At 42.9% G+C, this 25,974-nt stretch overlaps 1 protein-coding gene across 1 annotated transcript in view; it reads left to right on the top strand.

Moving 5' to 3' along the window:
* Positions 1–25,974, top strand: part of LOC138209566 (electrogenic sodium bicarbonate cotransporter 1-like) — a 33,537-nt gene that overhangs the window by 2,146 nt on the left and 5,417 nt on the right. The window contains exons 2-20 of the mRNA XM_069168242.1: positions 2,639–2,712; positions 3,503–3,679; positions 9,878–10,010; positions 12,170–12,330; positions 12,501–12,695; positions 12,935–13,033; positions 13,602–13,678; positions 14,504–14,661; positions 14,932–15,019; positions 16,090–16,244; positions 17,008–17,124; positions 17,459–17,633; positions 19,168–19,301; positions 21,002–21,264; positions 21,661–21,713; positions 21,862–22,047; positions 23,499–23,612; positions 24,360–24,521; positions 24,975–25,153. Of these exons, the coding sequence (XP_069024343.1) occupies positions 2,639–2,712; positions 3,503–3,679; positions 9,878–10,010; positions 12,170–12,330; positions 12,501–12,695; positions 12,935–13,033; positions 13,602–13,678; positions 14,504–14,661; positions 14,932–15,019; positions 16,090–16,244; positions 17,008–17,124; positions 17,459–17,633; positions 19,168–19,301; positions 21,002–21,264; positions 21,661–21,713; positions 21,862–22,047; positions 23,499–23,612; positions 24,360–24,521; positions 24,975–25,153 (2,700 nt within the window). The remainder of the gene's footprint in view (positions 1–2,638; positions 2,713–3,502; positions 3,680–9,877; positions 10,011–12,169; positions 12,331–12,500; positions 12,696–12,934; positions 13,034–13,601; positions 13,679–14,503; positions 14,662–14,931; positions 15,020–16,089; positions 16,245–17,007; positions 17,125–17,458; positions 17,634–19,167; positions 19,302–21,001; positions 21,265–21,660; positions 21,714–21,861; positions 22,048–23,498; positions 23,613–24,359; positions 24,522–24,974; positions 25,154–25,974) is intronic.

Genomic DNA, 25,974 nt, shown 5'->3' with positions numbered 1-25,974 from the left:
CCTTATCATCTCTGTAGCTGCTTTTCTATTCCGACGCACCGGTCATATTCTTTCATTTAGCCCCTCCACCCCCGTTTTGAAACGGGAATGCCGAACTCTTGTGCGCATCCCCCTGCGTGTCTGTGTACCTCATCGTCAGGGTCTCCCTGTCTGCGGCCCCGGCGTGGACTGATTAAACATGGCTCCGTGGACAGCAGTAAACCTGAAACATGAGCTCGCTCCGCTCTCCTGTGTGGCCGACAGCTTTCTGAAGGCCCTCTCGGTGTGTTACACGACCTGCCTCCATGCACACACAAACACACACAGCATCACCAGCACTCTGGTGTACCTGCTGCGGATGTAACTGCGACAAGACTGAGCGGCGTTCCTGGAAAGATCCTGAAGCACATCTCCCATATTTCATTCAATTTGATTTGTATAGCGCCAAATCACAACACAGGTTATTTCAAGGCACTTAAACACTGACAACTTTACAACGTTATACAGAAGAACTCAACAGTTCTACAATTCCCACGTAAGCCGCGAGGGGGAAAAAAAAAAAACTCCGCTTTGAGGGAGAAAAATTTCCCTTTTAACTGGAGGAAACCTCCGAAAGAGGGAAGGGGGAAAAAAAACTCCCTTTTAACATTAAGAAACCTCCGACAGAACCAGGCTCAGAGGCCCACCTGCCTCGACTGGTTGGGGTGAGGGTGGTTAAGGACAATAATTGTGCGAGAATGAATTTAAAAAAAAAAAGGCCCCACTAATTTGTTTTCATAGGTTTCTGTGTGTCTCTTCTGATCCCTGGCTTCAGTAGTACAAGATCTTCACAAAAGAAAACGGCGTGACAATCAAGCAAGCTCTTTTGAAGCTGGTCGTGTACGCTCTGTCCTGGAGGGGAAGACACAGCACAAACAGATCGCGGAAAAGAGAAGCTGAACGATAGCGCTGACCCTGCCTACGTGGTGCCGTGTGGGAACTCTACTTCTCTTGCAGAATAATGGGCAACAAGACACTCGGAGGCTAATCGCGTTTATTAGCAACGCCTTGCAAACTTGGCGTCAAACCCGGCCGCTTCTCTTCATCGCTCGTTCGCTCAGCTATCAGTGTAATATTTTATAACTACCGCTCTCAAGGTCCAGCTATCGTATCCACTGGGGAGATTCAGACGAGCTCGCAGCGCAATCAGAGGAACAAGTTGTATCCTTCCTGACTTTGTTTGTTTACAGATTTTTTTTTTTTTTTGTACACTGCTCCCATCCCCTCATCTCTTGAGCTGCGTTATCCGCAATCGGTGGCAAACTCTTCGTGTGTTTATTGATATGCATCCTAAATCAAATATTTATTTGTGGAACAAAACTATTCTGATTAGATTAAAAAAAAAAATTAAAAAAAAATTGGTCAGGGAGGGCGGGATGGGTCGTCGCGTTACTTGCCGGAGGTCCAGGTTGGAATGGTAGTTTGATAGCATTAGCATCGTTATCACTTTCAGTACATACAGGTCGGGTGTGTTTAATAAAATACTGATACTCTGGTCTAATTATCAGCAGTTGGAGGTCAGGGTTTGTCCATTGACAGCTTAATTTTAGGCTTTTATTGCACTTTTTTTCTTTTTATACAGTCTCATAAAGAATGTAGGCACGTTGTCATTAACTCAAGTCATGTTGGTGGGGCGGTCCGCCCTGCCAAGACTAGTAATTTGAAAGTGACATGCATTTGTAGCCCAGTGAAATAGGTACAGGCTTAAATCTACTTTAACAGTAGATTTGAATGGTAGCCTCATTTCTTTGGACAGTTTATTTTTATTTATTTTTTTAGGCCTAAAACCAGCTTTCAGAGCCTGGATTAGTCCACACTTTGCAGGACTGGGGGAGTCTCATTCCTCCCAACCTTTTAAGGAAGATTTGGGCTGAATGATCAAAAGAAACTCTCGATCATGAAGCTGAAGAAGAAGTGTCTAAAATCTTCGGTGTGCGCTGCGTGTTCTGTTACGACTGTCATTGAGAAAGAAAGAAAAAAAAAACGGCTTTTTATGCAGGTCTATCTTACTCTGATCAAAGTTTATACATGCACTACCTCTTTTTAAAACATGAAGGTGACATTTTGGTCGTATGTGGGTGATTCCTCAGGATCAGAAATTTTGATGCCCTTGAAAGGCAAGATGAAGTAATAAACCACATTTTAAATCATTCTACTTTAAAAAAAAAATTATTTATTTTATTTTTTTTACAAAATGTCACATTCAGGTCTGAGTGTGATGATGGAAGTCAAAAATAGACCCATCTTGATATTATTCTACTTTAAAAAGGGAGTCAATCCTGTTTCTATTTTTCTATTGTTGTCCATGAAGTTGGTAAACAGGAATCATTATCAGGATTGGGTTTTATTGTGACGAATTTGGCTCTATTTGGCATAAACGTTGGATCATTAGAATAAAACACTGCATTGGTTTGGCAGCCCGAGTTTGAATCGAGCAGAAGATTTAGTTGTGTCATTTGTTAATTTGAAGTATATTTTAGTGCTTCAGTGCTCTGCGGATGATGTTTGTGGGAAATGGCAAACAAACGGACTTCAAGTAGGACCCACAATTGTTGCAAGCACACAACACACTGTCCTATTCAGTATTCCTTATTTAATACTTTCGTCTTTTGTCTTGCAGAATGGAGGATGAGGCCGTCTTGGACAGAGGAGCGGCCTTTGTCAAACACATCTGCGATGAAGAGGAAGTGGAAGGTGAGATTACTGATTAATTTGGAGCTACTACTTTACAGACAGACACATCGTGAGCTTTAACGTGTCCCATCGGCTGGCGTTTCTGTACAGGAAAAGCGTTTCTTCTATCCATTGCTGGCTGTCAACTAAAACCCACAAATTTATTTTGGAGACACCCACATGAATTTTTCTGAGCCGTTAGCATATTTCACAAACCGCCACTTAAGCTTGCACACAAAGGGAAACCACGTCAGCACTCGGTGAATTATGTCAATCTGTATTTGTGTGTATGCAGCGGCTGAAAGATCCTTTTTGCGTGTCTCCACGGGGAGTCAGGTGGAAGTTTGTTGTTTTGCGTCCGCCTCAGGTGCACTTTGGTTTTTCTAGACTGACCACCGAGAAGGGTGAAAAGATATCTTTTAAAAGACATGTTTATGGGTGAATGAAGAAGTGTAGTTTTCTCTCACCCTCTCCTTCTGTCTAATGACTTCCTGGAGACACATAGTCATCATTTCCTCTATGAGCTGCTGCTCAGGAAGTAGTTGTCATTCATTTAATTTGTCTTCCTGAGGCAGCAAACAACAACCACAAATTACCAACTTAACAGTTTCAACTCCAGCACAAACCTACAAAAGTGTGTTAAAGCAGCCTTAAGATAAAGCAAACATTTCATCCATCACACGACCCCGTCCTCCTCTTGTGTGGAAGATTACCAGCGTTCAGGATTAATGTGATTTCCCGTTTTTTTTTTAAGCTGTGAATGTAACATCTGATCAATACATTTCCTCCCTGTTGTGTCGTGCCGCAACAGGTCACCACACCGTGTACATCGGCGTGCACGTTCCCAAGAGCTACCAGCGGAGGCGACGCCACAGACGCAAGTCCAGCCACAAAGAGAAGCGGGAGCGGCCCGAGCAGAGCGCCGAGGGGTGCAAGTTGGACGGGGAGAACGTGGACGAGTCCACCGCCAACATCCTCAAACCGCTCAGTGAGTCTCTGCCGAAAAACAACAGAAACTGAGAGATTTGGTGACGATATCTTGGGACATTTCACGAGTGGATAAATCAGCCTTGAGCTTGTTCGTAAAGTCCAGCAGCTCTCTTACAAATCACAGCCCACGACAGGATATCAGCGCTTCTGTAGTTGAGGAGGAGGAGGAGCCAGGTGGGGTTAGGGTGGGCTGGGGTTGGGGTGGCTGCCAAGAAAGCGAAACAAAAAAAAGTCCTCCAAGCAGAAACCTACACTTAACAGAATTAATGGAGCAAGGAGAACGGGAACATGCCGAGTACTAATCCGAAAATGACACTGGATTGGCTTAAAGTGTGTAAAGTAACCACAGATAGGGGTATTATCTGTCAGTTTGACGATTAACGCAGCACTCAGGGGGGTACGGATTTGTTGAGGAAGGATTCTCAGACGCTAACAAGCAGGGAGGAAGAGGTGGGAAACACAGAAATTAAGATTTTACACAGGATAGATGAAGTGGTGTAAAACGATCTCCGAGCTGAGAAGAGCAATGAAAGAACATTTAACCCCGTAGAACCCAAAATTGCCACCCCTTCTTCTCGGCGCCGTGGGTCTTCGTCATAGAGACATGCAACACATATCCTATGAAACCGCACAAATTGAGCTTTCCAATAATGTCTGCTTCGCCTGTGTGACGAAGCGTCCCAGAGATAATCAACTTTAAAGTTGCATCGAAATGAAATCGTCGTCACACTCTGCATGAAGCGCTGCGTCCATCTCCACACCCGCTACTTTTGATTGAATATTTTCCGAAGTCACGATTCCTTCATAACCTGCTGCATATCAAAATAAACAGCAGAACTCACCCTTTCTGGTGATGCTGTTTTGAAGTCACAGCTGACCTCTGCATTGTCTCCAATGCAAGGCTGACATTACATCCCACGTTTTATGAAAAAAAAAAAACAATAACAAAAACAACATATTTGTAGGCCTAAACTACAGCTGAGTTTTATATTACAGGGTGAGTGTGAGCAACTGGTTTGGCCACCCGGAGTCATTCATGACATTTATTTTCCAATCAAACACTAAGCTCATATTATTTCAAGTTGCTGAGTCATCGAGTGTCCCACAAACATGGTTCAGATATTGCCAAATTCAAGACAATCTCCTCTACATGACTATACAAAGCAATCTCTACTGACAATATTCAATGGTGAGGCTACATGTAAAAACATAATTTCATGAGACTATTTTTTTTTATTTCCTTGATATGAAGGCTAATATAAAAAAAGTTCTATCTATTATCAATTTTATTGATGAAAGATTTGAATAACCTAAACCGTCCTGAAAAAAACAAGATACAGCATGAATGGTTAGCCACAAGATATGAGCTTAAAAGTGAAGGGAGTGAAATTACACTGAAAAAAAAAAAACGAGGAGTCAACGGGCTCAACGGGTTCAACGGGTTCAAGATCAAATGTGTGAAATTATCCGTCAGGTAATGGCATCCTGAATGGCTATCATCTAACATCACAAAATAAACATTTGTGGTCGGAGATGCAAAATGCACATTAAGAGGCACATCAAGATTGTTGTGATCACAGGAATCTTACTCCCGCTGCAGGGAAAGCACACCAGATGTCTTTCCCGAGAAGCTTAGAAAAGGGGCATGCTAGAACCATTAATCCCCCGATTGTTTCCGAGAGCAACTCGAAGAGGCTCTGTAAGTGGAGATGCGTGTATATTGGACAACAAGAGAAATTTTTTTTCAATGTGGAAACACAGGTGGGAAAGAATTAAACCTACAGCCTTTTAGGGGGCACGTCATGATTTAGCATCTGTATACAGGAAAATAGGCAATAGAAAGTGTACGGAGGCTCCGCACAAACCTCGTGGGTGGGTACGTTTTCTTAAGATCCCCAAACATTAACTTTGGTATTTGCAAGATGTGCAATTATCATTTAGAGTGCTGGAATTCACCTTTTTTTTTTTTTTTAAATGGTCCTGGTTGGAAACTGGCTTAATGGGAGGGTGGTGCTACTGGTGGGAGGTAACAGTTAGAGAAGAACAGAAAAGAAGCTCGTCATGGCGTGTGTGGACAATGACAGCAGCACCGCATACTGCAGGCTGCTGCAGGGATCCAGGCAAACTGGTATTTCAACTAATATGTGAAGTTCAGAGGCAGCCTGAGTGATTCTTCTAATGACATGAAGTGCTAAAGGAAAAAGAATAACGGCAACCTTTGCAAATGTAGAGTTAAAAAAAAAAAAAAGAGTAGCTTTCCTTGGCCTGCAAGCACACATGAGACTAAAAGGCACTTTTTCATGGTTGCACATCAGAGAATGGTGAATGCAGTGGGAGTACATTTTTTTGAGCAACACCCTTAGATAACATAAACCGGTGGAGCAGATACTCCGGGAAACTGCAAAAAATAGTTTGTGAGGCAAGACACCACAAATAAAAGCTCTTATTTAAAAAAAAAATACGACCTGAATTTGGGATAAGTCGTGGCAGGATAAGCCTGTGATTTGTCGCCGTCCTAAAACCACAATCAGTGGCCTGAGGTGACAGGCTCAGATGACTATTTCTGATCGTGGGGAAACTTAACTCGTGCCTGACAGAAGGGTTGATAAACCTTGCTGCATTACTAATTGCGTCATAATAGAAAGAATTAGGCGAAACTAGATGCGTCGGTGCATTGGAAATATTGGAATTTGCGATCACAAGTTAGACACTCAGTATGGGAGAGAAAGTCTGCAGGAATTTACACCTGTTTTATCAGCTGTTTACAGCCTAACGCTACGACAAGGAACTCTATATAGTAGATTCCTTCGGCATTAGTCGGATAATGGCTTTGAAATGTTCGCAATAAGACAGATTTAGTCAGGTTTTTAATATAGCGGAGCATAAAGGTGACAATAACTAATGAATGAAGTATATTTAGGTCAAAAATAAGGAAGAGTTTCCTCCTCCAACACCTCGGGATTTGTATTCATGCCAGGGTCGCAGTAGGCTGTCGTTTCACAGACAGACAAGCGGTCGAGTAATCCGCTGTCCTCTGACGCTTTAATCCCCTGTTACACCTCATGCTCGGGCGTAAACCGGCCCGTGTGCTTCGTCATCCCCAGGTGCCATGAAATGACGAAGGCTCTGCTCACCATTAATCCACGTGTCATAGGGCCTCGTCTGTATGCTGAAGGAGTCATGTAGAGTTTTGGTTACGTTGGCGCAGACTGTTGGTAAACAATGTAAAGGAGAATACTTTTTTACGCAATGCAATCAGTTGCAAAACATTTTTTTTCCAACACTTGGACACCGTTTTACACAATAGACGGGAAAATTGATTTATTAAAAGGGACATCTGCATGCTGATATTAGGTCATAGTCTGAGCGCCACTTACCGGCAACAGGAAACGACATGTTTTAAATTCTATCATGCGTCTCCGAGCTGGTTGGTCACATCAACATCAAATCAGGTCAGAAGAGCCTTCAGACCTTGATGATGATATATTGAGAAGCCCGCATGTTTTTTCGTCGCTACGGCGATGTGGCAAAGTTTGATGGTTCGCCGCGACGAGGGAAGTTGACGTTTTAAGATCAAGGGATGCCCGAAACCTCACGAAACGTGGCAACATGCATCGGGCGTGGTAACCATCCGCGGCCACGCCCACCCTCGACCCGCTGGCTCCCCGACGGGCGCAGGTGCCGGGGCCCGCATATCACCGCTTGCAATTTTTTAATTGGGTTTAAGTATTTGCTGAAGAGCTTTACAACCATTCAACGATACATAAATCAATGAAAATTAGGAAAACGGATGCATTTGTATTGAAAATTGAAATATTTATTGAAATTGCCATGCAACATGGTCCCAAAGCACTTTACAATAACACACAGCAGGGAAACAACAAAAGACGCATTAAATACATCGATGTTAAGTCACGATTTAAACTCGCCGACTTTTATGTAAAAACCAAAAGTGTTGCTGGTTGTTCGTCCATTGACTTTCTATCAGACTGTAAATCAGCGGGTGGCAGGACAGAAGTGGAACCAAAATCAAACACACAGAAGCAGGTTTTAAACATTAAACGCTCCCTCTAACACACACAAACAGACAGAGACTCCTACGTTCTCATCCTACTGTATCTCTGCAGAGGATCTCAAACTGTAAACAGTCGTGTGAGGTTGAATGAGAGGGCAGTCCCGACTGTCCGACCAGCCGCTGTTGGGATAAACATTCAGGCTGTAAACCACATGCAAAGATATTTCATGTTGGAGTTTTGCCCTTTTTTTTTTTTTTTTATTGAAGCGGCTCGTGAGACATGTTGCCTCTTCCTGACATGCCTTACTTCCCTTTTTACCATCTGTGTTAAATCTTAAACTCGCATGGAAAACTTAAAGGGTTTCGAGTTCCCTAAAAAGCAGCAAAGCCGTGTGAAAATGTCACAGCGGTGGGTCGACCGTTTACATAAACATGTGGCGCAAGAATGACGGTGACAGGATTTTTGATATGTGGGTAGTGTGGCAGACGACCAATAAAAGCCCCGACTCAAAACACACAGCCCGGTCGACAGTGCACACAACAGAGCCTCCACTTGTTGGATTTTCCGCTGTTTTGCCCTCCATCTAAATCCCCGTAATCCTGTTGATTCTGGCAAACCCTGTGGAGCTGTCCACTTCAGAGTTGTGTGCAACCACAACAAAGGCCTGGTTTTCATTCATAACACCGGTCGTGAGACCCGGGGAGGGCGAATGGCGGCAGGCGCGCCACGTGGCGTCAAGAAGTCTTGTGTTTTCCGTCGGTGCCGGCAGAAAGGTCCCCGCGGCCGCGAGGGCCAAACTCTCTTTTTGTTTTTGTTTTGCGTGAACGCACCGACGCACAAGACGGGATCCCAAAGCCATTTTCACCGGCCTTGACCTTCAACGCTGCTGCCTTATATTAGCTTTGTAGAAACGGCACCGAGTGTACTATTTTAAAAACAACCGTCCTAAAGTAAGCTCAGTGTGCTGATTCAAGGATTAAAAGGTTACAGGCACCGTTACGTTGTCAAGGTATCAACCTGTGGGATCCCGACTGGTACTGTGACTCAAGAAAGCCTCGTAAATAGCCTCCAGTGTCTCGCTACTTAACCTCCGCTTCACAGTTGCACAACTTTCTTAGAAGCGTTAGCAAGAGTTACCCTTTACACACAGGATAATAAATCTGGGAACTCAGCTCGCTGATGTGTAGCTGTGATATTTTTTTTCTCGTCAAGGATCTGGACAAACTTGACATGAACGTGACCCCGTTCTCTGATGCACGCCTTTCTAAGAAGGAAGAAAAAGTTATCTGCGACGGAAAAGTTCTTTCTCGTCAGGGTGTGTTGTCGAAGTACTTCCTTCCAGCTTTAAATACCGCTGCTCTTTTCATGGTCTGAATGTAATAGAGGAGCGGTTTTTACCTTCCTCGCAGATCATAAATGTCCAAAAACAAACACAAATGTAAAGACTTCTGCATCAGTGTTCGTCTAAAACTCACACTTCTGATTTGCGGCTTCTTCAAGCAGCCTGCAGTTTTATGATTCAGTGTAACGTCTCTTGAATTCTGTTGTTGTTGTTTTGTTTTTGTTTTTTGGTGTTGATTGTAGCATTCTTGAAATTATAAGATTCATATTTTGAAGAGGAAAAGAGTCTTCTATGCACGCAACTACACAACCTCATCTTTTGAGCTCAATTTGGGAAATTAGCATGTGTTTAATAATGATGATGATGATAATAATAATAAACTTTATTTGTGGAGCACCTTTCATGCAAGAAATGCAGCTAAAAGTGCAAGAAAATTATATGCAGTGTTCCTCATAAAACAGATATAAAAGGAACATAAAAACATGTTAATATGTCATCTAAAAAAATATAACAAAAGAAATAAAATGCATGAGAACAGATCAAATTTAACAAAAGACATTAATAAAATGGAAAAGAATTAAAACGTTAGATTTCGGCGAAAATTAAAGGTTTTGATTGATTCTGAGAGATGTGGGTCACAGCAATCAGGGAAAGTGTTGAACTGTATGTCAATTTTCTGCCGCTGCAACCTCTGACCTCAGCTTGATTAAGTAGCACCAGGATTGTTTTATCATTTTTAACAGTGACTTGACCTTCATATAAAAATCAGATGCCATCTCAAGTAAAGAGATTTTTGTTGAGATTTGTTGGTCCCTGACTCGCCTCTTCCTCCCAGCAGTATCTCCGGCCGAGAGGATCCGGTTCATCCTGGGAGAGGAAGACGACGGCCCGCCGCCTCCTCAGCTCTTCACCGAGCTGGACGAGCTGCTGTCCGTCGACGGGCAGGAGATGGAGTGGAAGGAGACGGCCAGGTGAGCTGAAACGCCCTGCGAAGCCTCGCACGAGTTCTCTCGGCCTCCGCGCCCTTTTTTTTGCACTTAAAAAAATATCCGCTGGCAGTGAGTGTAGTTAGAAATTTCCTGCTTCACAATCCCGTAAGTGGAACACAATCCCTTTCTGACTTTGTGTCTACTAAAACAAGCTGTACCTTCAGTGAACTCCCAGTCTGCTCTTATCTGACTCCGATCTGTAGTACCTGTTCTGTGAGTGCAGGAAAAGGCACATAATGAGAACAAGACGTCATGTTACCAGAAGAGAGCTGATGAACTCAGGAACTTTTTGACTGAAGCGTGTGAACCTTTCAACGAAGTAAAAATAGTCTTTTACACAGTGTTGAAAGTCCACGTGTTACGTGGTTAACATTTCTGTGTTGACTCTGACAGGAAAAGTAGAAAATCAAACTGAGATAGTTTTAGCATTGGAGATGAAAAGGGTAACGTGTCCGCACTTACGTTAACCTTTTTATCCTAGCAGTCTGCAAAGCACTTTGAAATATTTGCCACACACACACACACACACACACACACACACACACACACACTAATAACAACAGAGCTGACAGAAAAAGTAGAAAATCAAACTGAGATAGTTTTAGCATTGGAGATGAAAAGGGTAACGTGTCCGCACTTACGTTAACCTTTTTATCCTAGCAGTCTGCAAAGCACTTTGAAATGTTTGCCCCACACACACACACACACACACACACACACACACACACACACACACACACACACACACACACACACACACTAATAACAACAGAGCTACCATGCGAGGTGCACACCTGCCAGCGGGAGCAAATTGGGGTTTCAATGTTTCACTTTGCCAAGTTTGTGGGCGGAGCCAGGGATTGAACTTTCACCCTTGCGAATAGTGGACAACCTGCTTCACCATTTGAGCCACAGCAGTGCCGGTGAAACAGTTTGATAGACGCACGGTAAAGATAGCAAACAGGGCAAAAACCCAGTAGCAATATTTTGACGGGTAAAAAAAAAGGAGACATTATCAATTGTTAGCACTTTAACTATTAAGGTTTTATGCCTTAATAAATGAATCCAATCCAACAATTGAAAATATTTCAAATTTTCCTGGAATGGCTTCAATAAAATCGATCTCTTCCGATTTTCCCAACAAAGTCACAGAAGCACCCCGAGGTTGTTTTAAGCCTTTTGTGGCTCCAGAAGAAGCATGAAGTCTGATGTTGTTATATAAAGTCTAGCGCATGTTATGGTTATAAATGTAAGTACAACCAAGCATTACAAAGAGGTATCAAAGTGACTAAAACTGTCTCCCGATCACATATCCTATTATTCTTTTTGCACCTTTTTATGGTGTGAAAAGAGTGTTCTTTTTGCTGTATATGGACATTTTCATGATAAGAAATTTGCAAACTATTGATAAGCGTAAGTCTTTGTCCTGTCTTTTTTTTTTTTTTTTTTTTGGGAGGAGAAAGTCTAAGTTGCTTAAAAGCGAATATGAATGAACTCCTTAAGGTAAAGCGCATCTCCGCGGCCGAGCTCGTCTCCCAGCAAGACGACCGGTCACAGGCGTGTGGACCACAGCCAGAGGGGGTTACTCTATCCCCAGAGGAAACTCCATCCTCGTGGCCTCAGGAGAATGGCTCTTTTGTCACGGTGACATCTGAGGCATTATTATTAAAAAGATTCCTTGTCCTCAGTCTTACCTTCGAGGTAAAGCTTATCCGCGGAAATAACAAAGTCTTGTCTCTCCGACCGAGCCTCGTATGGTCTGAAAGTCTCGGACGACTGTCGCCGTTCCAGTGTCTCGTGAAGTCTAATGGTTTATGGTTTTATGTCTCTGGTGTCCTGCATCGCCTGTTCGTACCCTGAGAGCTGTGACCAATTCAAAACACCGTGAGGATGTTGTGTAAAGAAAAGAGAAACGATCTTGTCGCCGTTTGTTCGAAGTCTTTTGTTTTGTCATAAACTTATAAAGCCACTGTTCTGTGCTTTTATTTATGTTCGTGTTTTGACCTTTAACTTTCAGGAACCCGTGATTACACACATGCACACGCACACACACACACACACACACACACACACACACAGACAGTCCAGACTGGTAAATACATGTCTCCCGTCTCCTGTGTCTCGTATCCTCCTCCGTCCAGATGGATCAAGTTCGAGGAGAAGGTGGAGAAGGGCGGCGAGCGCTGGAGCAAGCCTCACGTGGCCACGTTGTCCTTACACAGCCTGATGGAACTCAAAATGTGCATCGAGAAGGGAACCATCATGCTTGACCTGGAGGCCACCACGCTGCCGCAGGTCGTCGGTAAGTGGGGTCGACCACGGACCAAGAACTCCAACATTGTCGTAGGTTCCTCAAATGTTTCTCAAAAGTCTCTCGAAGGTTTCTTGTAGGTTTCTTGAAGAAGGGTTTCTCGAAGGCTTCTCGAAGGGTTTCTCGAATGTTTCTTGATCTCCAATGTGTCCCTCTAACAGAAACGATCACCGACAACCAGATCGAGACGGGCCAGCTGAAGGCGGACCTGAAGGAGAAGGTCATGTACACGCTGCTACGGAAGCATCGTCACCAGACCAAGAAGTCCAACTTGCGCTCTCTCGCAGATATCGGCAAGAGTGTTTCCAGCGCGAGTCGACTCTTTTCTAGTCAGGAAAATGGTAATTCAACTTTTCGTTATCCTTCTCGCCTCCGAAGACTTTACTCTCATCATCTTCTGATTTCTTACATCTGTCCCAACACTAACTACTACAGTGGACTTTTCTTCTTCTAATACAACCTTTCTTCTTTCCCAACTTCCTTTCCCATTTTTTTTTTTTTTTTTTTTTACTTTCTTTCTCTCCCTGTTTCCCTTTTTGTCTTTTTTCCTCTTGGGGCTCTTTGCCGTCTCTGACTTCCTGCGTCTCGGGTGCAGCAGCGCGCACTCCCCTCGAGCACCCTGTGCCTTCTTTAAACCCGCAAGACCCAGAGGAACCATGTGAGGTCATGAGGAGCTCCAGCATGGGATACCTCTGTGAGTGAGGTCACAGCTCTCGCAAACTGAAAGCAGCAATTGTTGAGACGTAGCCCCGTGGGAAACTAGCGTGTGTGGAGATACAGAAACTGCAACTCTTATTTTGTCTGTTTAAAAAGCTGCAGGTGTGTTTGTCCAGCACTACGACAAGCAGAAATTAGCGTGGAAGCACAACTTGGTTAAATATTTATTGGGCAACAGACTTTGTAGACTCTGCTCCCTTGTCACGGTGGACGAGTAAATGGCCTGCATCTGCAAACTGAGTTTACGTTCTCACTCCTTTTGCCAGTAGTTTCCATGTTTCAGCTGACGTGTCCATGCAGTGAACCTAAGCGGGGTCGTGTATCCCTACTCTCCTCTCCCTGGAGTGCCTGAATGAACGACCATCTGGCAGTAGTCCTAAAGCTTTAAGCCTTCCCACATTTCGCTTGGCCCTGATGTTTCTGCCTCTCTCCGTGTTCTCTCCTCGTACCTTTTTTTTATTTGTTTTTCTTTCCTCCGATTCCTCTTTAGCCCAAAATAAAGCTCTGGGTCTCCCTGATCCTCACAGTGTCTCACATCTCTGCAGGTAGCCCAACGACTACCCACCGAAACCTGACCTCCAACAGCCTGAGCGACTTCTCCGACAAACCAGAGAAGGATCAGGTAATGCGTTTGTGTGTCTTTTTTTTTTTTTTGCCCATATCATTGCATGAAATTACAGACATTAAAAAGGCTTTTTGTGCCGGCATAAAAGATGATACTTCAGGTCTCCATTCACAAAGCGGCACTATGCAGAGTCACCTGCTTGGCCTGCGTGCACGCCGGAGCTTGTGAGCCTCACGCAGTGACAGAAAAACTTCACGCCACAAAGACGGCTTTTGTTGCCTCCCAGCAGAGCGAAGCTCTTTATCTGTCATCCACTGTCCGTGTGCAGTTTTCTCTCGCCTGTCAGGACTCATGATGGAGCGGCTAACGCGTGGTGGTGGTGCAGATAGGCTACACATTACAGCAGATAAAAAGATCACAGGAAGCGGTTAAACTGTAACAAGACTGTTAAAGAAACTGTCGATTTACCAAAGTGGCCGGTTGTTTGTAGACACTAAGGTCTTAGTTAATCATCTCCCTGCGAGGGAGATGTGTGCATATTTTTCTTACTAAATCCAAATAAGCACGGTGCAGACTTTGGATATACACTCTCGTGAATTATTTGGGTCAGATGGCAGAAAGTCAAGCTGCTGTTCAGGACATAATTGTAGGAAAGGGCAGGCACTACCTGTTCCCACATGCTTATAGCGACAGTACAAACGCACCCACGTATTAATCACCACGTCTTAAATTAAATGTGACGACCCCTATCGATTATATGGTACTTGATGGGGAAAGATTGTGTCATAAAATGTGTGTTTATTGTTACATTTGCTGCCTGATTTTTTTTTTGTTTTTTTTGTTTTTTTTTTCTCTCTGACTTGCTTCCCTCCCTCCTCCCAGCTGAAGAATAAGTTCATGAAGAAGTTGCCCCGCGATGCTGAGGCGTCCAACGTGCTGGTCGGGGAAGTCGATTTCCTGGAAACTCCCTTCGTGGCGTTTGTTCGTCTGCAGCAGGCCGTCATGCTGGGGGCTCTCACCGAGGTCCCCGTGCCCACGAGGTACACATCACATCATCGTCATTAGCATCATCAACAACTGTAAAACAACTCCCAACAAAAGCAGTCCAATTTAGAATAATACATACAATGAATATATCTGCTAATTGCAGAATTTTTTAAAATTATTATTGCAATATATATTACGTTTGTATTTTATATGATATGAGAAAATCCCAATAGAAAAATAAAGAACAAAACCGTGTCAGCCAGGTTGAAGTTGAACCATCAGATTCGGACTTTATAACGTCTCATTTCCTTCTTCTTACTCAGATTTCTCTTCGTCCTGTTGGGCCCCAAAGGCAAAGCGAAGTCCTATCATGAGATTGGAAGAGCCATCGCCACCCTGATGTCAGATGAGGTACATTTTTACTGTGCAAGTTTCACTTTTGTCGGTATTCTTCCTCCACTTGGAGTGTGTTTGGCCTGGTTTCACCTGAAATCTTTACAAGTTACAGGAGCTCTTCAAGCCCAAAAATGTTTCACAACAATTGATAAGATCTATTTGTTCTGAACTAGTTTTATCAGACTGACAGAGCACCAGAGTGATTTCCACTGTCCTAAAGGAGTAGACCTCATCCTCTTTGAGCTGTAATTGGACTAATCAAAGCTCTTGTGAACTTAAGATAATGGACATTTTAAGACCTTATTCGGAATTTGGGACTAATCCTCTGGACGGTGGAATAACGTGTTAAAAAGTTTTGGCCGTTTCCAGTTACGTTAATTCAAAGAATTGTCCACCTTAAGCCCTCCTCCTTTACTATCGCTGCCAAATCAGCGCAGCAGTTGGTCTGTTCTGTTGGCAGCGACCAATTTATAGCTTAGTTGTTAAGCTGTGAGGTCAAGTTGTGGGAGACTCATTTATTATACAGTGGAATAAGGAGAAAAAAAACCACACTCCCTTTCACTCTCTTCGTCGGCTTTTTGCACCCTCCCGTGCCCTTCGACCATGTCTGCTTAGTGTCTCTCTGCCGTGTTTGTCTTCTCTTCTCCCGGCTTTAACCTCTCGGCGTTTGTCAGGAATGTTAATGGAGAGCTCTTAGTAAGCAGTCTGAATCCTGAGAGCACCTGGGCCTGTTATTTCCCACAGGGCCTCTGAAACTCTCCTACCGCCAGCGTATATCTCGCGTGTCAACAAGGCAGAGTAGGAAGTGTTTTTCCAGGATTTCCTTGAGTTAAACTTTACCCTCTCAGTGCCCAGACATGACCGTCGTTGCGTCACAGGCTTATCAGATGTTTGTGGTTTTGAGTCACACCGCCTCACGCGCTGCTTTTGTAAACACTCTACCTGTGATCCTGGGAAACGCAGATGTTGGCTCAGACGATTTCTTGGTTGTTGTAGTGATCACATTTCGTGCCTCTGAAATGAATCATTTAAGGACACGTTACATTATTAATGAGTTGGTTATGAACGGTTGCGGTTATGTCCAGGTATTCCACGATATCGCCTACAAAGCGAAGGACAGGCAGGACCTGCTGGCCGGTATCGAGGAGTTCCTGGACGAGGTCATCGTCCTGCCGCCCGGCGAGTGGGACCCCGACATCAGGATAGAGCCGCCCAAGTCTCTGCCCTCCTCCGACAAGAGGTCCGCTCTAATCCATGACACCTAATCCGCATGAATGTAGTCACCGCACATGAATCTTGTTAAATCCCACGAGTGTCACGTGAACACGCGCACGGTATTAGAGACATGAAAACATATTTCCTGAATCACCTCGGGCCCTTTTTATCATCCAATTATTGGAAGAGAAATGCTAAATTGCTAAACTATTGTAGCACAAGTGCAGAGGAGTCTCAAAGTCAACAAACTGACTCAGATGTCTGTTTGTTAACACAAACTGCAGCTCATAGGAGACTAAACAAGGCCCAGAGGCTGCTGACTCAAACCACCGTGTGTTTCACTGCTTCTGAATTTCACTTTCTTTTGGAAGCAGAAAATTTGTTAATTCCTAAATACGGAATAAAATGTCGACTGAGCACAATTTATTATGGGAATTATGAAGTGTGTCTGCAGGATGAAGCACATTTCACACTAAAACTGATCTGTGCCTGCAGCACGATTAGAAATAGCTGAACTCTCTTTGAAAGATTTCGTTGTTTTCAATTTTCCACTGCATATTCTTTTGACTTGATTACGTGTCATGGAATCTCAAGATGCACATAGTTTTTTTTCCCATCATAAATTGTATTAATTGTTCACAGTATTTGCAAAGATGATTTGAAGCCACAGATTTTTATGTCAATGGATCAAAAAAAGCCAAAAATTATACACAAGTTTCTCTAAATGCTTTCATGAGTTTATTGAAGTTGGGTTGTGTGTGTTTTTCTGATTTTTTTTTTTTTTAAAGGAAGAACATGTATGCTGGTTTAGAGGCACCTCAGATGAACGGTGACACTCCCCATGACCCGGGACACGGAGGGGGAGGAGGGCACGAAGTCGGAGAGGAGCTTCAACGCACAAGAAAGTAATTCAAATTCAAATTCTCTTGAAATGAAATACACATTTCTATATTAAAATATGAAGATGTTATCATGTTTATAATCCTGATGGTGTCTGATGGCTGTCAGTGAAGATATCTATTGTTACAAATAAGTAAAATATTTTGTCTTCCAGTAAGTTTCCAAACCAGGAAATGTTCTGCACAGATTTAAAGAACAATGAAAGCAGTTTTACCTTTTGAATAACCTTTTGTTTTCCTTTGCATAGACAAAAATGTTACACATCATGAGTCATCGTAGATCTGCAGTTAAAGTTATGACATCAATCGCTTGCTAACTGGAACGGCTCTGTTCTTTAAGGTTCTGCGGAGGTCTTGTCCTGGACATCAAGCGGAAACTGCCGTTCTTTGCCAGCGACTTCTACGACGCTCTCCATATCCAGTCCCTGTCAGCCATCTTGTTCATCTATCTGGGCACAGTCACCAATGCGATCACGTTCGGAGGCTTACTCGGAGACGCTACAGAGAACATGCAGGTAACCCCCCGTCCCCCTTTTTTTTTTATTGTTGTATTTAACTGATCTGCAGTAAGAAGGGCGATCAGCTCCCAACAAGCCAAATGTGGGACAAAGAGGACATGTTATCAATGCTGACAGATATATGTCTTCCCAAACGTAGAAAATATACAATGCAGATTAGCATGTGAAATGACTAAACAAATAGCATTGGGGGGGTTTGGAAAGTTTCATTCAAATCAAATCTAAGTAAATAAAGAAAGTATATTAAAAAAAAAAAAAAGCAAAAAAAAAGCTGAGGTTTCAAAATATATGCGGTTTCAGCTTTCTACCACAGTCTGCTGACCTGTGGGATTGCATTCCTCACTTTCTTCACAACCTTTGGACAAAAGCCACATTTTGGAGTAGAGCAGTCCTACATAAAGTGGGACACCTGGTCGCCCTTGTGGCTCGTCAATTTTTTTTATCTGTGGAAATGTTGTTGCACAATCAAAGGGAAAACTCAATGAGTCATAGGTTAACTTCGAACCACCTGAAGCAGGTAGGTGTGACCTACATTTGACTCCGGAAAACCAGACCTGATCTAGCTTAAGTTAATTTAACACAGACTATTACATGAGGTTGCTCTGACCTAAACACGGCACTTCATTTTGCATACAAAATAAGACACAAGTTATCATTTACAAACAGATTTTAAGGCTGAAATTGTGATTTTGAGTCTTTTTTGTTTTTTTAATTATTATTATTATTCCTCTTATCTGTACGGCATGTTTTGCTTTCTCCATTGTAACCAAACTAAGATACGTTTCCTACGAGCTGAGCCTCAATATGCTCCCCATGTAAAGTCAATGACGTGACTCAATTACTTTTCAAGATGTTTGTTGTTTTCACCTCCGTCACAGCTCCTCATTTTAGGTCACAAACTAATACGGTCCCTTCAGCTGATAAGCTACACACACATCCATCTGCTGGACCTGCTGTTGGCGGCATTGTAATACTGCTGTGGTATGATAGCTGCTCGCTCCACCCACGTCGAGTCTTTGCCCGGCGCTGTAAATAAACCACAGATCCAGATTACGCAGCGGCTGCAACCTCATCGTGGCTGTGTTTCCACTGACCGTCCCCGCTCCCACCAACCGGTGCTCCTTAATCCTCTATACTCACCCCCGCCCCCCCTCTTTTTTCTTTTTTTTTCCCACTCGGGGAATCCCTTGCCTCCACCGAATGTTTTTTTTTTTTTTTTCTGAGTGCGTGATGAAAGAGCTCTCATAGCATCCAATTTGTAAACTTGACGGGCCAGAGCTGTATGTGTGTGATGTGTGTGTGTGTGTGTGTGTCGTTAAACAATATTTCCACCTGAACAAGCAGAAATATGTCATGAGAGTTGTGGAGGGAAAAAAAGTTACAAAAATATGCATAAAACCGATGACAAAATTCCTGACCAAGATGGTTGACATGGAGTCATGCGCATATTACAGAATTTGCTTTCTCAATTCTTTTTTTTTTACTTGTATGTGCTCCATGTGAATTTTTTTTTGGTCTTTCTGTGTTGCAGGGGGTGTTGGAGAGTTTCCTGGGCACGGCAGTGACGGGAGCCTTGTTCTGCCTGCTGGCCGGTCAGCCGCTGACTATCCTCAGCAGCACAGGCCCCGTGTTAGTCTTCGAAAGACTCCTCTTCAGTTTCAGCAAGTGAGTCGACGCCCGCTTTTAAAATGAGTAAATATAAGCGAGGGGTGAAACATAGTTCACAAGCGGGGGTCAATAGCCTGCGAGATATTTATAGATTGTAGTCTTTCCCCCCCAAAGGACAGAGGCTGTTTGTGTGTTTACAGAAACACTATCCTTGTGCTCCTTTTTAATTTTTTTTTTATTTTTTATTTAAGTAGAAATATAAGCATAATACGGAATAGATGATTCACATTGTCAACTTTGCATCAGAGGCCGTTAACTTAAGTGATATCTCACTGGAACTTTTTGTGCCTGACTCTAAATCTCTTGGCAGCCACAGATTGTTCGGGGCACCGTTGCCAACTTATTGTTAATTTCCCATGTGTTTTGTGCCGTCGACTTCCTGCCCTGATCGACATGGGGATAAAAGCAGCGCACACACGCACACATGCTTGTGCACAACCAGTGGAAACAGAGACTATAATGTGTTCAACTTACAGACATTAGGTGCTGTAATTATACTCTATGGAAAAAAAAAAAAAAGGAAAATGTATTTGTCCTGAATGAAAGTGTAATATAAAACCGAGATGACACTTATTGTGCATTTCAACGTGTGATTTATAATGCTGACTTCTCCTCCCGCTGAACTCCCTCCCCTCAGCCGAACAAAGACTTCTAGCATTACCAAACACTAGGCTGATTATGTTCCATTATTAATAATTCACTCTCATTTAATTTTACACTGGGAGTGAAGAATGTTGTGGCGTTTGCGTCCTCCCCATGTTTTCCATGCCTCGGGTCAACTGTTGCCGAGTCAGTGGCAGCTGCTTGGCTCTCACAGCTGTTGAATATATACAGTATATATACTGTGTATATCAGGAGTCTCTAACCAGTATCTAAGTAGCTTGGTATATTTGGCGATCTATTTCAGCATTTTACTTTTTTTAAAAAAATCTTTTTAACGTGTCTGAGAGAACGACGCTATCAAAGTGGTCGATTAAGGAGTGGACAATCTCCTCTCGCTTGCACCGTGCCAGTGTAACAGGGGCAGGAGGCAGGGTTGAGCGCCTCCCTTCATGAAACACACAGAGATCAGAGGACAAAAACGCAGCAGAGATTCTCACTGAACTGGAACAAAAACAGGTGCTCATGAATTAGGTAAATAACAGAAATACGATATTTTTTGCTGGACCGCAATAGCGGGGCGGAGCTATAAAGAGTCTGTCACTGAAAGAGTGAGAGATCGAAGTTACACCGCAGGTCGGCTGAATGCCGAGACTTTTCAAATTCAAAGAAACAAAAACACTGAATGCGTGACGTGTGCATTTAAACTACAGATGTGGGGAATTTAAAGGGAAGTTATGGGACACAGTGATATGTGGACAGACAGAAACATAGGTGAAGTAGAGTAAGTGATGAACATTGTTTTGTTTACTGTAACAGATGTGATCAGTGTCAGCTTTATCGATTTAAAAACAAAGAAATTCATACAGGGAAAAAAACAACTGCGCATGCTGTTAAGCTGTGATACGAAAGTGGTGTATGAATTTGTTATTGTTCACATAAAAGAAGCTGATTCAGCAACTAATATTTGCAGACTTTTAAACACAAATTCAGGTTCGACAGCACTCGCTGAAAGCCCACTGAAGTGTAATTGTTTGGGGATAAAATGTAGCGTTGTAGGAAGAATACGCTTGTTCACTCGTTACCGTCTTCCTCAGAGACAACGACTTCAACTACCTGGAGTTCCGGCTGTGGATCGGCCTGTGGTCGGGGTTCCTCTGTCTGGTGCTGGTCGCCACGGACGCCAGCTTCCTGGTGCAGTACTTCACGCGCTTCACCGAGGAGGGCTTCTCGGCGCTCATCAGCTTCATCTTCATCTACGACGCGTTCAAAAAGATGATCAAGCTGTCCCACCACAACCCCATCAACTCCGAGTTCGACCTAGACCTCGTCACTCGCTACGACTGCCGCTGCACGCCTGGTACGTAGATATCGAGAAATCGCTCACCGGATCACAGGAAGAGTTTCTCCCCCGACGACGCTGGGCAGAGTCAGACAACACCTTCCTTTCCCTGATTGTTTTGAGCCACCATGAGAAGTTCTGTTATCGTGAACATTTTGTATTTGGTGTCGTCGGATTTTGCCGGTGACGTTACTTTTTCTACTATAAAGCTTCTGCTGTGTTTGCAGTGGAAATAACAAATGATACTTGGAGATATCACTGTTTACTTTCTCGGCAGCCCTATCAGACTGTGTGTGTTGAGTGGGACTTGGCAGTGTTGTTTCGGAGAGATGTTGACACGGATTTAAAATGACAAGCGTGACACTAGAATTGTTCTCATTGCGGAGATTAGATATTATTGTTTCTCTTCACCAGGCAACTCCTCAGAACTCTTCGATATCACCGCCTGGACAAACAGTACTGATCTGGTATGTAGTGACCTTGTTTTTTTTTTTTGGTTTGTTTTTTTACATTTAGTGGCAAAGATCCAGAATTCATTGCTTGAAAGCTACTCTTCCTCCAGATATTGTTGCGTATTTGTTATGACCGATGACGTCTATCCTTGTGTCTCTCCAGCCGGTGAACGCGACCTGGGCGTCCCTGACCAGGAAGCAGTGTCTGAACTACGGAGGGCAGCTCGTGGGAGAGGCTTGTGGCTACGTGCCTGACATCACCCTGATATCCTTCATCTTGTTCTTCGGGACCTACACCTGCTCCATGGGCCTGAAGCAGTTCAAGACGAGCCGCTTCTTCCCCACCACGGTGAGTGATCACTGCTTACGACACATGCGGAGGTTTTTTTTTTCTACATCTGGCTTTGTGCGGACGGAGTGAACAGTGATTGAGAACATTAAGCTGCAGACGGTTGCGAGAAAAGGTAACGTGAAAAGCACAGATTTTGTATCAATTTTAACAGTGCTGTTTGGGCAAAGAAGTCATGAGTCGAGATGTCAGGTTAATAAATAAACTGCAACTTTATTTAAAAAAAACTGTTTTTAATTTGTTTATTGGTTTTACATTTTACAGATAAATACAATACAAATGTAATACATATCATGTATTTTTGTTTTAACATCAAGCCAAAAACTAAAATAATGCCAAAAAACTAAAATAAAGCCCAAAACCCCAAAAATAAAGCCAAAAACTAAAATAAAGCCCGAAAACAAAATAAAGCTGAAAAAATATGAAGTTGTTCAAGGCTTAAGTATAATAAGATGAATTGATGCGGTGTGTCCGGAGAAAATGACTAACCGTAGGTCTGAAGTTACATAAGAGGAGATTTAAAGCTTAGAGTCAGCATATGACAGGAAGGGATGCCACATTTTCTCAAATTCAATAGAAGAGTCACGGGGTATAAATCTCGAGTCTCTCTAGTTTGTATCTGTATGACATCTCCTAACCAACTTCATTTACATTTTATTACAGAGGTTTAGTGACGTGTGTATGCAGGCGGTCCCACTTCTGTATACTTATTTCAAAATTACAAATATTTGTCAATGCATATTTTGCCAACTAAGGCAGTGAAATTTTACACTTTGTCAACAAGAAAAAAAAACACCTGCGACTAAATACTTACACTGAGGATTTTTTTTTTTTTACTAGAAGGATTCAAGGAGACGATGCAATGGACATAATGTTGGAATAAGATATTACACTGGAGGACATAGGAGTGTGTGTTGGTAACTGGTGGAGGAAATTCAAATTTTAAAAAATTCAAATTCAGGAAAGGAAACACTGCGATACAAGTGTATTGAAATTTTTACATGATGATGGTGGTGCGAGATGAAAAGCAAATGGTTCCTCAAAGTTATTCAAATTCATCCTGAAATAAATACAAATTCCATTCACCTGTCGAACAGCTGAGTGGAGAAAATTCAGTTTGCTTCAGTCCAAAGTAGAAAATGGTCTGCAATTATGTAAAGTCTTTTTACCATAGCGGTCTCAAAGCGCTTCACAAATTTGTGCTTCCCATTCAGACACCAGTGGCCTTAGAGCTGCCATGCAACGAATGTTGAGATCAAATACCAACATTTCATATTCTCATGATCATCCAGTGACTCTTTTGCTGTGTTCCAAATGTACTTGCTTGTTTATCTACAAACACGGTGTTTAAGGCGGCGTCGTTCTTTGTCAAACACACGACGAAAACATTTCACCAGAAGCAAAAAAAAAAAAAAAAAAAAAAAATGTTCCTCCTTGTTTTTTTTTTTTAGGTGAGGAAGCTGATCAGCGACTTCGCGATCATCTTGACCATTCTCCTCTTCTGCTGCGTGGACGCCTTCGTCGGTGTGGACACTCCGAAACTCATAGTGCCAAGTGAATTCAAGGTACGTATTAAAACACGCAAGGCAAAAAAATAAAAATGACGCACAAAGAAAGTCGTCGTCGTTTCATTTGGCGCCTGAAATCTTTGCACCAAATAGTTTTGTTTTTTTTAGCGGGGGTGACGACGGCAGTTTCCCTCCGAGTACACTGATAACGATCCATGTTTCTGATAGAAAGCCTCTGTAATTCTTTTAAATCCCGGCATAATGCTCCTCTTTGTAGCTTCCCCCAGTAAAGATATATATTACCTGAAAGTAAGACCACGGCCAATCTTGGAGATCGCTGGAGATCGAATGTTCCTCAGCTGGCATCTAACACACACACACAGGCGCGCGCACGTACACACACACACACACACACACACACACACACACACACACACACACACACACACACACACACACACACACACATACCCCTCGGTGGAGGAGCGGGCACGGCTTGATTATAGGTGATGTGAGAACACAGGTGGGCTGCGAGCACAGAGCCACCTTTGTTCGACCACAGAGTCTGAATTCACGGCCTTTTTTCTGTCATTTCAAACTCTGTTCGGTACTTGAGACTCACCTAGTGCACTGAAGTAACCGCTTCAAGTTAGATTTGTGTTTCTGTTTTGTTGTGAGGTTTTTAAGATGTTATCCGTGTCCTGTAATCTGGAAATGATTTGGCACCAGTCGGCGGTCCAGAGGCGCGTATACATGCGATGGTGTATTTTAATCATCTCTGTTCTCCCTGCTGGTTTCGTGTAGCCCACGAGTCCGCTGAGGGGCTGGTTTGTTCCTCCTTTTGGAGCAAACCCTTGGTGGGTGTACATGGCTGCTGCCCTCCCCGCCCTGCTGGTCACTATCCTGATCTTCATGGACCAACAGATCACCGCTGTGATCGTCAACAGGAAAGAGCACAAGCTCAAGGTCGGTGCACCACCTCGAGGTTTCCGAGGGATGAAATACATGTTTAATTTCAAGGGTGAAAATAAAGGCTCGTGGACAGGATTTAAAGAAAATCAAGAGTCCAAAATTATCAATCTTTGGAAGAGTTACCAGAAGAAAAGTGTTGAAATTTGTCTTTATTTTTGGGGGTTTTAAAAATGATGCTTCCTCACAATGCCAGGAAGGACAGGTGGAGAAATAACGTTTCTGGCCTGAAACAGTCAAACTTTATATTTTAAACAACACTATATTTGTGTCATTGTGAAAGTATTCTCATTAAAACTTGTTGGTTTTATTAGTTTTATCTATTAGTTCACTTCTACAGCACCACGAGCTCTTAAGATCATTTTGAAATCATCGTTGGCCAGCTGCCCCTTTCTTCATGCCTCTCATCCTCCTGCTCCTCTTCATCGCTTTCCTCCCGTCTCCTCGCAGAAAGGGGCGGGATATCACTTGGACTTGTTCTGGGTGGCCATCCTGATGATCATCTGCTCCTTCATGGGCCTGCCGTGGTACGTGGCCGCCACCGTCATCTCCATCGCCCACATCGACTCTCTGAAAATGGAGACCCAGACGTCGGCCCCCGGGGAGCAGCCCAAGTTCCTGGGTGTCAGGTGAGCTGCTGGGCACGGTGTCACCGTCATTTTAAAATCATTTGTTTCTAACTTGTTGGTCCGGGACGGAGGTTTCTATGTCTTTCTATGTTTTCATAGAGGGCATCTAGTATTGGATTGTGACAGGTCAATTAATTTTGTATTCTCAGGTGTAAATAAATCTACAAACGGGTAAAGCAGAATAACAGTTTTTAACTTCAGGAACCATAATTTGTGTGTAGAGTCCGTACGAAATGTTTATTTCGACACATGAAGACAGAATTGCATGCGGTAAAAAAAAAATATATATATATATATATGTTCATAGAAATAGACTTGCATGCAGTTTTGTATTTTATAAATCCCAAATTGAAAATGTGGGGAAGTGGACAAACCCAAGTCCCCTCCCATCACTGATCATAAACAAAGCAGAGCCATGTTTTCTTTTTCAAGAATATCGTGCACAAAGACACGATTATTAACCAGCAACAAGTGACAGGAAAAACAGAAATAGACCATTTTACTTTAATGAATCAGAAAGGAAAGAAACGGAAGAACATAAAAAAGGAGAGAAAGAAGTCTTAAAATATGAGAGAAAAGGGTAAAAAAAAAGTCTTTCCAAATCTCAGTGTACTGTATGTAAAGATATAAATATACTTGCAGTTGTTCTTTTACAGAGAATGGCTGCGCTAAAAAAAAAAAAGTCCATTTAAAAGGAAACAAATTTGTTAATGAGATAGAAGTCGGTAAAAATCTTATTTCTTTTACAAAGTCTGTAAATATTGCGCATCATGGTATCGTGGATTTGTACGTGATTATGAGGATAAGGATTTCCTTGCGTG

The sequence above is a fragment of the Embiotoca jacksoni genome, unplaced genomic scaffold (assembly GCF_022577435.1).
Source record: "Embiotoca jacksoni isolate LCO1_2020_lvr unplaced genomic scaffold, fEmbJac1.0.p SCAF_10, whole genome shotgun sequence".
NCBI lineage: Eukaryota > Metazoa > Chordata > Actinopteri > Embiotocidae > Embiotoca > Embiotoca jacksoni.
The sequence above is the reverse complement of the archived record's forward strand: the minus strand, read 5'-3'. Positions and strand labels throughout refer to the sequence as shown.